General features: G+C 37.0%; 1 protein-coding gene across 2 annotated transcripts in view; it reads right to left on the bottom strand.

Moving 5' to 3' along the window:
* LOC147328249 (complement C3-like) overlaps positions 1-10,663 on the bottom strand; it is a 33,892-nt gene extending 23,229 nt beyond the window's left edge. Inside the window, exons 1-2 of one of the 2 annotated variants that reach the window (XM_086296482.1) lie at positions 10,531-10,663; positions 7,157-7,352 (exon numbers count right to left, since the gene is read on the bottom strand). In XM_086296482.1, the coding sequence (XP_086152608.1) occupies positions 7,157-7,352; positions 10,531-10,604 (270 nt within the window). In that variant the 5' untranslated portion in view covers positions 10,605-10,663. The remainder of the gene's footprint in view (positions 1-7,156; positions 7,353-10,530) is intronic. The other variant, XM_086296483.1, reaches the window with a different exon arrangement.
* Between the last annotated feature and the right edge of the window lie 575 nt (positions 10,664-11,238).

Genomic DNA, 11,238 nt, shown 5'->3' on the forward strand with positions numbered 1-11,238 from the left:
CCTTTACCCTCAGAACAAACTTATACTTCTCTGTGCCACATTAACCAAGGGCATAGAGCACTGTTAATGATCCTCCAAAATGCTTATCATTTAAAGGTGGTGGCATTTATATAATGGTCAGTTGATACTACGCTGTAAAATCTAATCTAATCTAATCTGTAAAAACTATGCAAACTTGGTGCCTCAAAAAAATTGGGTAAAGTTTTACTTAAGATGATTAAGCCTGGGCAACTTACTCAATTTGAGTACACTGTACAGCCTCATTAGTTCCCAGAACTCAAAAAATTGAGCAAAGTTTACTTAAGATAATTAAGCTAGGGCAACCTATTCATTTTGGGTACACTGTACAACCTTGTCAGTTCCCAGAACTCAAAATAAATATGCAAACTCGTTGCCTCAAAAAATTGAGTGAAGTTTCCTTAAGATGACTAAGTTAGGGCAACTTATTCACTGTGACAGAGTAAAAACCTGTTTCCAGAACTCAAAAAAACTATGCAAATTCGTTGCCTCAAAAAAACTAAGTAAAGCTTACTTATGTCTGTGAAGGTTCTCAGTCATCCAGGTCATCGTAGTCAAAGGAGCTTGCAAAGAAAAGCGTCTGGACTTCTTAAAGAAGTCCAGACGCTTTTCTTAAAGCTCACTTAAGATGACTGTTAGGACAACTTATTCATTGCAAGTATGCAGTATTAAGAATAACTTGATATTCTTGGGAGAGTCATAGGAGAGGCGGAGAATAAACTTAACCTGGGTGTCTACTGTCTTGTGCAGTCTGGGAGATGATTGAATGTTAGGGTGGGTACAGCTTCTTCTGCGGTGGGGTCGGGTGGGCTGCCCTGGGTCCTGTGGGGCTGGGCGGTCCTGGTGTTGTGTTTAGTATGTTGCTCTGTTTTTTTTGGTTGTTTTCTCTTCTTTTTCTCTCAACAGGTGATCCAGGAGATTTTTTCTCGTCTTTCTCTTTTTAAGTGCCCTTTCTCACTGTCCCCCTTCCCTTCTGTTTTTCTTTTCCTTCATCTTTCTTTCTCCCTTTCCTATCCCTCAGTCATGTCTGTCCCATCTGTAACAACTGAAAATAAAATCAAATAAATAATAACAACAAAGGTTGATCAAATGGACCAATACGGCAAGGCCGTGATGATCCATTTGGCAAAGTAAATCCATTGGGTATCCTTGCTGGTCTTCAGACAACAATTCTGACGGCTAAAGAACCAAATGGGACAGGCAAAAAAAAAAAAAAAGAATAACTTGATATTTCTGACAGTACAATACTAATTATTTACCTACTGACAAACATTTCAAGTTCAACTAAATGAAAAAACAATTTGTGGTAACCTGAATATGATTAACAATAATTAACAACACTTTTTGTAATAATGTTAAAATAAGCCCAACTTTAATTTTCAAATGAAAAAAAGCTTAACAGCCAACATACTGGACACTGTTCTCTTGAACAACAAACAATTACATTGCCATCACTGTTATAATCTTACAATGAAACAAAGTCTCAGATTTAATTATTCTGAAAATAAGTTTAGGCCTACCACAAGTGTGTTTTGTACTTACTTATATAATGAAAATAAAACATATTTATTGTTCTGTCACAAATGCAGTCTAATTTAAACACCGCATTTGTTTTTCATTCCAACACAGGAGCTGGAATGTTGTATTATTTTAAGGATGCCTTGTTTCCAGTCCAGGCATTACTGCCTGAATGACTGTCATGGATCGAGGTGATGCAAATGTAAGTGCAGAAGAAAGTCTTTAACTTCCCTTAGGTACAGTGGCAGTGGATGTGGGTTGGAGATGCAATGAGCTTGAACCTGCAGGCGGCCATCTTTACAAGTACGAATTTTGCAAAAAAGTGCCCCTCTGTCAGCCAAACACATCTGTTCTCTGATTGGATTGTTACATTTGTGATTGACATGACATTGACCAATCAGATAAAAGGAAGAAAAATAGGGTCAAAATTCGTACTTGTGACTTGCAGGTTTTTTTTTTTTGGCTAAGTCCACAAACAAATCTTTTTTACACACACACAAATTCTTTTTACACACACAAATTCTTTTTACACATACAAATCCTGATTTACAAATACAAAATTTTGAGCCCATACACAGGTAACTCCTGGCATATCGTTTTCAACCCCCCTGTGGTCTTTTGCCATTCAGGTTAAACATGATATATATAGTTAGTTAGTCGTGGCTATGGATTGAAAATACCCCCCAAACCCCACCCCTAACAGCTGCACCTCCTGAAAAATTTTGCTTGGCTCTTATCTCACTTTTTTTTATTTCAAACAATCAACAGAAAATTTCGCAGACATATTTTTATATAAGGTTTTTAAGGCTGTGGTGTTCATTTTCAAGTAACATGAGCCCAGCGGCAGAGGGAGTGTTCGCCCAGGGCGCCAAACAGGCTAGGACCACCACTGGACTCACCTTCACTGCATCTACAATCATGCCTCACTGGCTTAAAACCTGTGCGCTGCTTGTGCTGTTGTTGTTTTTGGTGTTGATGTGTACAGCTGGCAGCAGGAGGGCTTTGAATGTAGGCTACTGTTACAGCAACCGGGTGATCACTGTAAGGGTGGACAGCACGCAGCTTGGTCGAGGTTGAGGTGCGCGGGGGTCCTGCCTGAGGGCAGCATGCTGTCCGCTTCGGCACGCAGGCTGCATGGTCCTGCGATCTTTTTTTCTTTGGTAATCTGAAGTGCACGCAAACCAGTAAACAAATTAAAACAAATACTGTTGATAAACTATAATATAAAAATTACAATAAAAATTCTCAACAACAAAAACAATTGGTAAAAATATAATTAATATGTAAACAACTTAATAACCCCCAAAGTGTCTAAGCCACGTGACGTGTCAGTGCAACACCGAAACATTAGGGGGGGGGGGGGGGGGGGGGGGGGGAGCAAAGCGTGCCTGCTCTCCGAGTCCAGCGACCTGGCTGTTTCGTTTTTGCCGAAAGCACAGCATAGCAAACAAGCAGAACTAGAAAGTAAAGAATTGATCTAACCAGGCTAGTATCGATCCGATACCGATCCCGACTTGGGATCCATACTATCGATATTTGGATCGATCCGCCCACCACTACCTCCCGCACTGAGAAGCAAAATTTCCAGCTTACTTAGTTTTTCTAAGTTAAGACAACACAAATAAATTGAGTTGATCAGCGGTTTTGCATAAAAAGTACCGGTAACTTACTTAAATTTACTTCTAATAATAAATTGATTAAAAAATGAGTTCAGCCTACTTAATATTTTTAATTAAACACAATATTAGGTTTTACAGTGTATGGAGTATATACTGTCGAATATTCTTTTCTTTTCTGTTTTTTAACAACTCATGTTATTGTTCTGTCTCATTTGAATCAAAATATACACCAGTATGTAAAGGTAATCAGACAAGATTAAATTGTCTGTATGTAATCAATTATTGTAAATGTAAATGCTATCAGGAAATGATCAGACAAGAGAGGGTTTTCAGGAAACACTGTTAAATGTTCAGTTTCTATGCCATATTTTAAAACAAGATCTAGAGTGCGATTAAAGTGGTGGGTGGGTTCTTTTACATTTCAAGAGAAGCCAATTGAGTCTAACAACTATGGAAGACCATTTCCGCCACAAAAAAAAAATCCATAGCTTGAAATTTCGAGTTATCTTTCTCAAAAATCCAACTTATTAACTGGACATTTTGAGAAAAGTAACCCGAATTTTTAAGTTAGCTCTGCCAATCAGTAATCTACGTGAATGATGCAATTTTCTTGTTACCCGGAAGGATATGCCGCAGAGGAATGCACACTCAAAACCGGATTGCAACAAACTGGAGCTTTCGAGAGTACATTTGCTGATAGTAACGGCATGTGATTCAGCTAATAACACAAGGATTTCATCATTGGTGAAGCCACGCTGAAAATACTCAGCAATTTGTGGATTCATGACTGGCTGTAATACTGATAGCTTAGCATTTGTAGCTGAGGGCTTCAGCTTCCGGGTAGCAAGGAAATTACATCATTAACGTAGATTACTGATTGGCAGCGCTAACTCAAAATTTCGAGTTACTTTTCTCAAAATTCTGAATTAATTTCAAGTTAACAAAATTTATTAATTTAAAATTTTTTGAATTAATAAGTCGAAACTCAAAATTACGAGATATGGATACCTTTTTTTTTTTAGTGGCAGAAACGGGCGTTCATAAATAACAGATTAAATGCTGTGTTGAGGCTGTCATTTTTAGCATCTACATGGATGTTAAAATCACCCACAATAATTATTTTATCTGAGCTGAGCACTAAATCAGATAAAAGTCTGAGAAATCCGACAGAGACTCTGTGTAAGGCCCAGGTGGATGATAGATGATCACAAATAATCAGAATCAGAAATACTTTATTAATCCCGAAGGAAATTATAGGTTACAGCAGGCAGCACGCTAATGGCGCATGCGCACTTACAAAGGAACCCTCCGACCAAACTTTATACAAACATCACATTGGGAAGACATGTCAGAGAGGTAGGCTGATAGGAAAAAACAATGAAAATACATAACATGAGGTGAGAGGAGGAGAAAAAAACTCCACTCAGACTGAGCTCCTAATGGGAGAACAGTTTGAGAACAGAAAAAAAACACCCCAGCACAAAAAGCACATGTCTGTCAATACACCATAGACCGCATGAAATGATGGTGGTTTTTCCTTTAGTGCGAACAACTGCATGTGAATTTCACAGCCTCTCTAGCAGTCCGACACTGGTCTCTCAATCTCCCATTGGAGAGCCGTGAGCTTCTCCAGGATGTTATCAATCTTGCTCTCAAAGAGCAAATTCTGAGAACTCACAACCGCTGTGAGCTTCTCCAAGATGTTATCCAATTTTCGCTCAGAGGTCTTAGTCTGCGTGTTCACAGCAGCCTCAAGCTTCTCCAAGATCTTATCCGTGCTGCGTTCAATGAGCCCATTTTGAGAAGTCACGACTGTTAGAGTGAATTGTTAAATGTTTGTCATTTTTATGTTTACCATTTGTACATTGTTTTAACTCTGATGAAAGAAATTCCACTGTCCTTCCCCCCAGATTCTCGAGGTTCTAGGTGGGGGGCTGTAGTCTTTTTTCACAGACACATCCTTGTGCTTTTGATGTAAGCTTCCTGCGTTTACGACCCTTTGGTCAGCAGGAGGTCTGACACACACACACACACACACACACACACACACACACACACACACACACACACACACACACACACAGATTGCGAGAGAGAGAGATATTGATCAATCAAATAGTCCAAGCATTTGTAAAACTGAAGGCAGCACATTAATCAGACTGCAGACTATATTCTACACACAGGATCTAATTAGACTACAATTGCCAAATTATGGAAGTGTATAAGTTATGCATGATTGATTATATAGTAAAATTAATCAATGTAGCACATACTAAACTTCATAATATACACTAATAATAATAATAATAATAATAATAATAATAATGTGGCCAGCTGAGTATTCTTAACAGCAAAGCACCCATGCAAAAGTTAAACTTGCTGTTCTACAAAAAAATTAGATAGGGGGAGATCTTTATTGGACACTTCAGCTATACTACACTGTGCTTCAGATGGTCAATGACTACATGTCTGAACTGAGTCATGGTTCTAAATTCTTTCCATCAACAATAACTGTCAGTGAATTTATACTGCAGCATCAACAAGAACAGTTAAGCGAACAGATAAGAGTCACATAAACTTAAACAAAAAACAATGAGCATCTTAAACAGAAACACATATTCGAAAAGCATGATGGGAGATAACTAGCCACTCCCCACATGCCACAATAATGATAATAATAATCACAGTAATAATAATAATACTCACCTAACAATTTCACCAAGCTGGAAATCTCCAGAATGAATACCTGATTTTAGAGCGACTATATCAAGTGGTAAAACAATGCCTTCAGGTGTCTGGAAAAAAAATAAACCACTATTAACAGTGCAATGCTAGTGCACTAGTATTGCTAGTGGTGGTTTTGGACAGTGTATTAGTTTCCAAACTAATATGTAAATGACAATATAAAAAAATTCAAGACAAAGTTGATGTATTTTGGTTGTTTTGTTTCTTTGCAAATAAAATATTTGTTTTCCTTGCATAATGTCACTTTCAATTCTGAGCCCATGAAGAATAAAACACAATACCACAAACTCAATGGCAATGGAAGCATCAGATTGGGCTGCTTCATCCCTCTCTACAGGCTCCATCTGGGGTGTCAGTGCAAACATCCTGAAACGAACTGAAGGGAAGAGAAGATGTTATTTTTGCTGCTCGAGCAGTGATGTATACATGTTGGGAGGAATATTTAATCAAGAAGTTCAGTTTAGTAATTTCATTTAAGGTCATTCATTTAAAATGTGTCTTAGTCAAACTGAGGGAAATATGTGATTTTTTTCTTTTCAAATCTTCACTGAAAATAATTATCAAACCTTTTTCCAAGGGACTGCATGGACTACACAAAGCAGCTTTCTAATTTGTGTAAGGTGATGCCATAGCCACATAATTACTGTAACAAGCAGTTTTTTGTCTCAAACTCAAAACTAAATTATTGTAGCAGCACCATGTTTCATTAAGTTTATTGAATGGCCCTGAAAAAATATTGAATCTGTATTAAATAAAATAAAGGTAGAACTATGGAAGCATGGAACACACAACACGGGAGCTCTAGTTTTCCATTCCAGCTTTATTCACCTCCATACATCAACTGAGCACATCGCACCCAAACACAACAAAAACCCCTCCTCTAAGCTTGGGTTTGAGTGGAGCCCTCTAGTGGGTCACCACAGAACTACCCTTGTGTGTGCTGTTTCTCAGTCATGAGGTAGCAGTAGACTCACCTTTGCTGTTTGGTGTATAAAGGGTCTTGTCTGTCTGAATGAAGATGTAACCAGACTGGAAGGAAACCATGACGACTTTCTCCAGGAGGCGGTCGGGGAAATGAGCCTGTAGGTACACGTACTGCTTCGCGTTGGGATCTTTACTGAAGTCTCCTGCAGGGATCTGAAACCAGTATGAAAAGTCTATAAAGACTTGGATGACATATTCAATGATAATTGAATATTTAATGAAATAGAAATAACAACAATATTATCATACAGTAAACAAATAATTCAACTTACCGTTACTTTCCCAAGCTGCTGAAAGTCATTTGCATTGTTGAGGGTCACAGATGTTGTTGCCAGCCTTTTAGTTTTGGTTGGATGGTTCATCACATTGATTTCAACCCTAACGTCTCCTCCAGTGCAGTCTTGACACTCCACAAAGATGTTTTCTGCAGTTCCCACCCGCAACAAGTTTGGGGCAGACATCACTTGCCTGCAGAGTGGTGGTAACATAGAAAGATGTTAATGATTTTAGTCTCTGTGTAGATAAACACATGCTGTTACTGACTAAAGAATAAATTATTTATTTATTATGTTATATGTTCATTTTAGACACTACACAGCAAATTCAAAAGTGTTAAATGTTTTGGTATTAATAGTCTTCTTGCAAAAGTAGAGTTAATTTTACTCTAAGCAGAGTCACATTCTTTTAATGTAACTCTGAGGTGTAAAATGATAGTAGTTAAAATCGAGTGTTAAAAATGAGTGTTTCTCTGTCAAATCTGGAGGTGTTACAATGGAAACATTAACTCTTGACCTCTTAACTCTGAACTCCTAGAGGGGCTATGACACCATCATCATCATCATTGTTTATTTGTATAGCACTTTAAGAACACACCAGGCAGACCAAAGTGCTGAACAACACAGATCAAAACAACAACCAAATTAAAAATACCATAAAATCATTACAAACAATAAAATAAATAAGAAGGTGTCAGTTTCCTACAGAGTTAAAAGCCAGGGAATAAAAATAGGTTTTCAATCTGGACTTAAAGACCTGCACTGATGACGCTTGTCTAATTTGGAGGGGAAGGTTATTCCAGAGCATCGGAGCCGCAATTGAAAAGGCACGGTCTCCTCTGCATTTCAGCCGCGACTTAGGGACCGACAGCAGCAGCTGCTCAGCTGAACGGAGCGAGCGAGGAGGAACATGTGGCTTCAGCAAGTCAGATAAGTACACAGGCGCCAGACCATTTAAAGATTTAAAAACCAATAAAAGGACCTTAAAACGAACCCTAAAATCAATGGGAAGCCAATGCAAGGAAGCCAGAACCGGAGTGATGTGATCGAATTTCCTACTACCGGTTAAAAATCGCGCCGCCGCGTTTTGCACTAACTGCAGGCGTGACAAGGTGCCCGACCCGACCCGACCCGACCCCTATTAAAAGGGAATTACAATAGTCCAGACGTGAGGTGATAAAAGCATGAATAAGAGTTTCCAAATTGGGTTTGGAAAGGAAAGGCTTAACCTTCGACAGGCGTCTGAGGTGATAAAAAGCTGATTTTACCACCCCACTTACATGACCTTCAAAAGTAAGCGCAGAATCAAGTTTAACACCAAGATTAGTGACTGAACTTTTCAGATGAGAGGTCAAATCACCAAAATCACCAATAGAGTGAATTCACAGACTCCGCCCCCAGCACGGCTCCAATCGAAGCTGAAGTGAAGCCGTTTCAGAACATTTTGCTCTACATATTTGAGTTGTTTGCCATGCTTGGTAAGTCATTTTTTCAAAGATTGTTTCAATTATTATTATGAGCTTTTACTTCTGTGGCTCTTTGGAGTTGAGACAAAGCTGTGTGAAAGGCATTAGCCATGTTGCTCGGTGATAGCATAATATTCTGTTTTAGCTAGCTGAAAGGTATTGTTTGCGGGCAAATACCACAGCCTTGAAAAAAGCTTGCATGTGAATTTTCAGTCAAACTTTTGGTCAAATACACCTAAAACAATGTCTAGAATGTGAAATGTTGGTATAATGGTGCTACTTGAAGCCTGAAACCGATCGCCCATAAAAAAATAAAAAAAAAAAAAATAAAAATAAAAAAAATAAAAAAAACACGAGCAAACAGCAGTAGCTGACGTCCTGACTGGATTCTACGTTAGCATAGATCCCTCCAGAGTTTTGTGCACACGGTTTAGGTAAAAATGAAAAAGGTTGAGGTTTTACATTTAGTTCAGTATTACCTGTTGCCTGTGTCCTTGTCTTTTGGGAAAATACTTTACACAAGTAATGGCTCAAAGAGGATTCCTTTTTTTTTTTTTTTTTTTTTTTTTTTTTTACTGTGCTGCAATTGTTTACTGGATTATTTGTGCCATTAATTAGTGTCAACTAATTTTTATTTGATCTCCGCACAGGATATGCTTGTGAAGATGGAATATGGGGGAGAGCAGAAGTGCGCTGAAGTTCCACAAAGGGATGAATGAAGGACATGCATATTGTATTGAAGAAATAAGTGATGAGAATGCTGTTATTTGCATTTACCATGTCAGACCTTTTGATAAACAAAATTCTAATGAAAGTGAGAACATGTATACTGTTACATCTTTCAGAAAATGTTTTGAAATTGTGGTGCACAGTTCAGAATAAATGTTTTTCAAAAACCATTGCATCTTTTTAGTAAATGTTTATTTCCAAAAGAAATTTCTAGAAGTTCAGAACAGTAAAATTCCTGCTTTTTAGAATGAATTAGAAGATAACTCTTACGTAGTTAAACTAAAATACTCTTTGAGAGTTAATATATAAACTCTTAACACCAAGTGTTAAATTATCAACTCCAGACAGATTTGGTGTTTAACACTAAATCAGAGTTAACGTACCAACTCTCCAAAAAGAGTTAAATTAACACTCTCTGGTGTGGACCCATATAGACACTTTAATAGTGTTGAAATCAAATCCGACAGTGTTAATTTGGACATGCTGGATTTGCTGTGTATGAAAAACATATTAATAATTGCTGAAATAATTATTTTTAATTAAAAATTAAAGATGAATTATTTTTATCTATTTATTTATTGTATAAAGGTTTTATGGACAAATACTTTCAAAAAAAGTATTTACCGGCTGTTTTCCCATGTGACTCTTCTTGATTATGTGATCTATTGATTATCTTGAATAAAGTCCAAAACTAAATCAATACATCTTTTCATCATGCTTCTGGAGTCTATTTGCTTTGTCTGGCGTAATGCACCACTGTGCAAACTCTGGACAAAGTTTAGGACAACTTCTTGGCATCACTTTAAATACCAGATTACCTTGACTTATGTTACATAAGCTGCAGACCTGGCTGCAGCTTCTCATTACACAAAATAACAAATAAAATTAAGTTAGCAATAAAGTTAGTTGGACTGTGGTTTCATTAATAATATTTTTTTTCCATAAGTTTTTCCTCATTCCTTTTCCTTCAAATACCACCCATGCCTTCTTGCTTAAAAAAGAATGTGAAACTATGCAAAATAAAATAATATATTCATGCAAAAATTCAATTCGATTCAATTCAGTTCAATGCAATTAAACCTTCTGCACACATCCAAGATAATAACATTGGCTTTGTTTTGCATGAATTAATTCAACCTCACTGGGAATGTGTAAAAGTACAGCAGGTCTACTTACAATGGAGCTCCATCAGCCACAGAAGTGAGAGAAACAAAGGCCAGAGAGGCCAGCAGCAGCAGAGTCCTCCTCATTATCCCGACCCTTTTCTGCTGCTAAAGTAAACCGTGGCCGTGCGGCATCCTTCACTGTAAAAAGAATAACCCTATTCAAATTTAAAAAAATTATGTCCAGTTGTCACATCCAAAATATTTGGCTTTATAGAATCCAAATTGAGTCACTTGATATGACCTGATACTTTTATGTTGATATAAACAATATTACTAGACTTGACTGAAACATTAAATTTTGCATTGATCCAAATTGATTTTTTTACATAGAACCATATTTTAATTATTGAACCAAGCTAATATATTGAAATTTAACCAACCTAATGTATTCACATCGAACCAAATTAACATGAACTAATATGTTTGTGTTGAAGCCAGGTAATTGATTTACATATATTCAAACTATATTTTTTACATTTCATTTTATTTCAGTTCAAAAATGCTCTGCATTTCCTATAAAAAACAAGACAGTTGGCCAACCAATTATTTCAAAATTATTTATTGTTCCAAACCATTTTAACTATAATCAATAGAGAGGATTAGTAATATACAGATTTAGTGCTACGGCAGAAATGATTAGAGAAATGTTTGTTTTATAAAACCTGCAATCTTTTGAAAACCAGTATAAAACCTGCAACCTGTCTAAAACTGGCATAAA

The sequence above is a fragment of the Aulonocara sp. 'chitande type north' Nkhata Bay genome, linkage group LG6 (assembly GCF_057382095.1).
Source record: "Aulonocara sp. 'chitande type north' Nkhata Bay isolate Kocher_YH1m ecotype deep benthic linkage group LG6, A_spYH_male_GT1.1, whole genome shotgun sequence".
Lineage (NCBI taxonomy): Eukaryota > Metazoa > Chordata > Actinopteri > Cichliformes > Cichlidae > Aulonocara > Aulonocara sp. 'chitande type north' Nkhata Bay.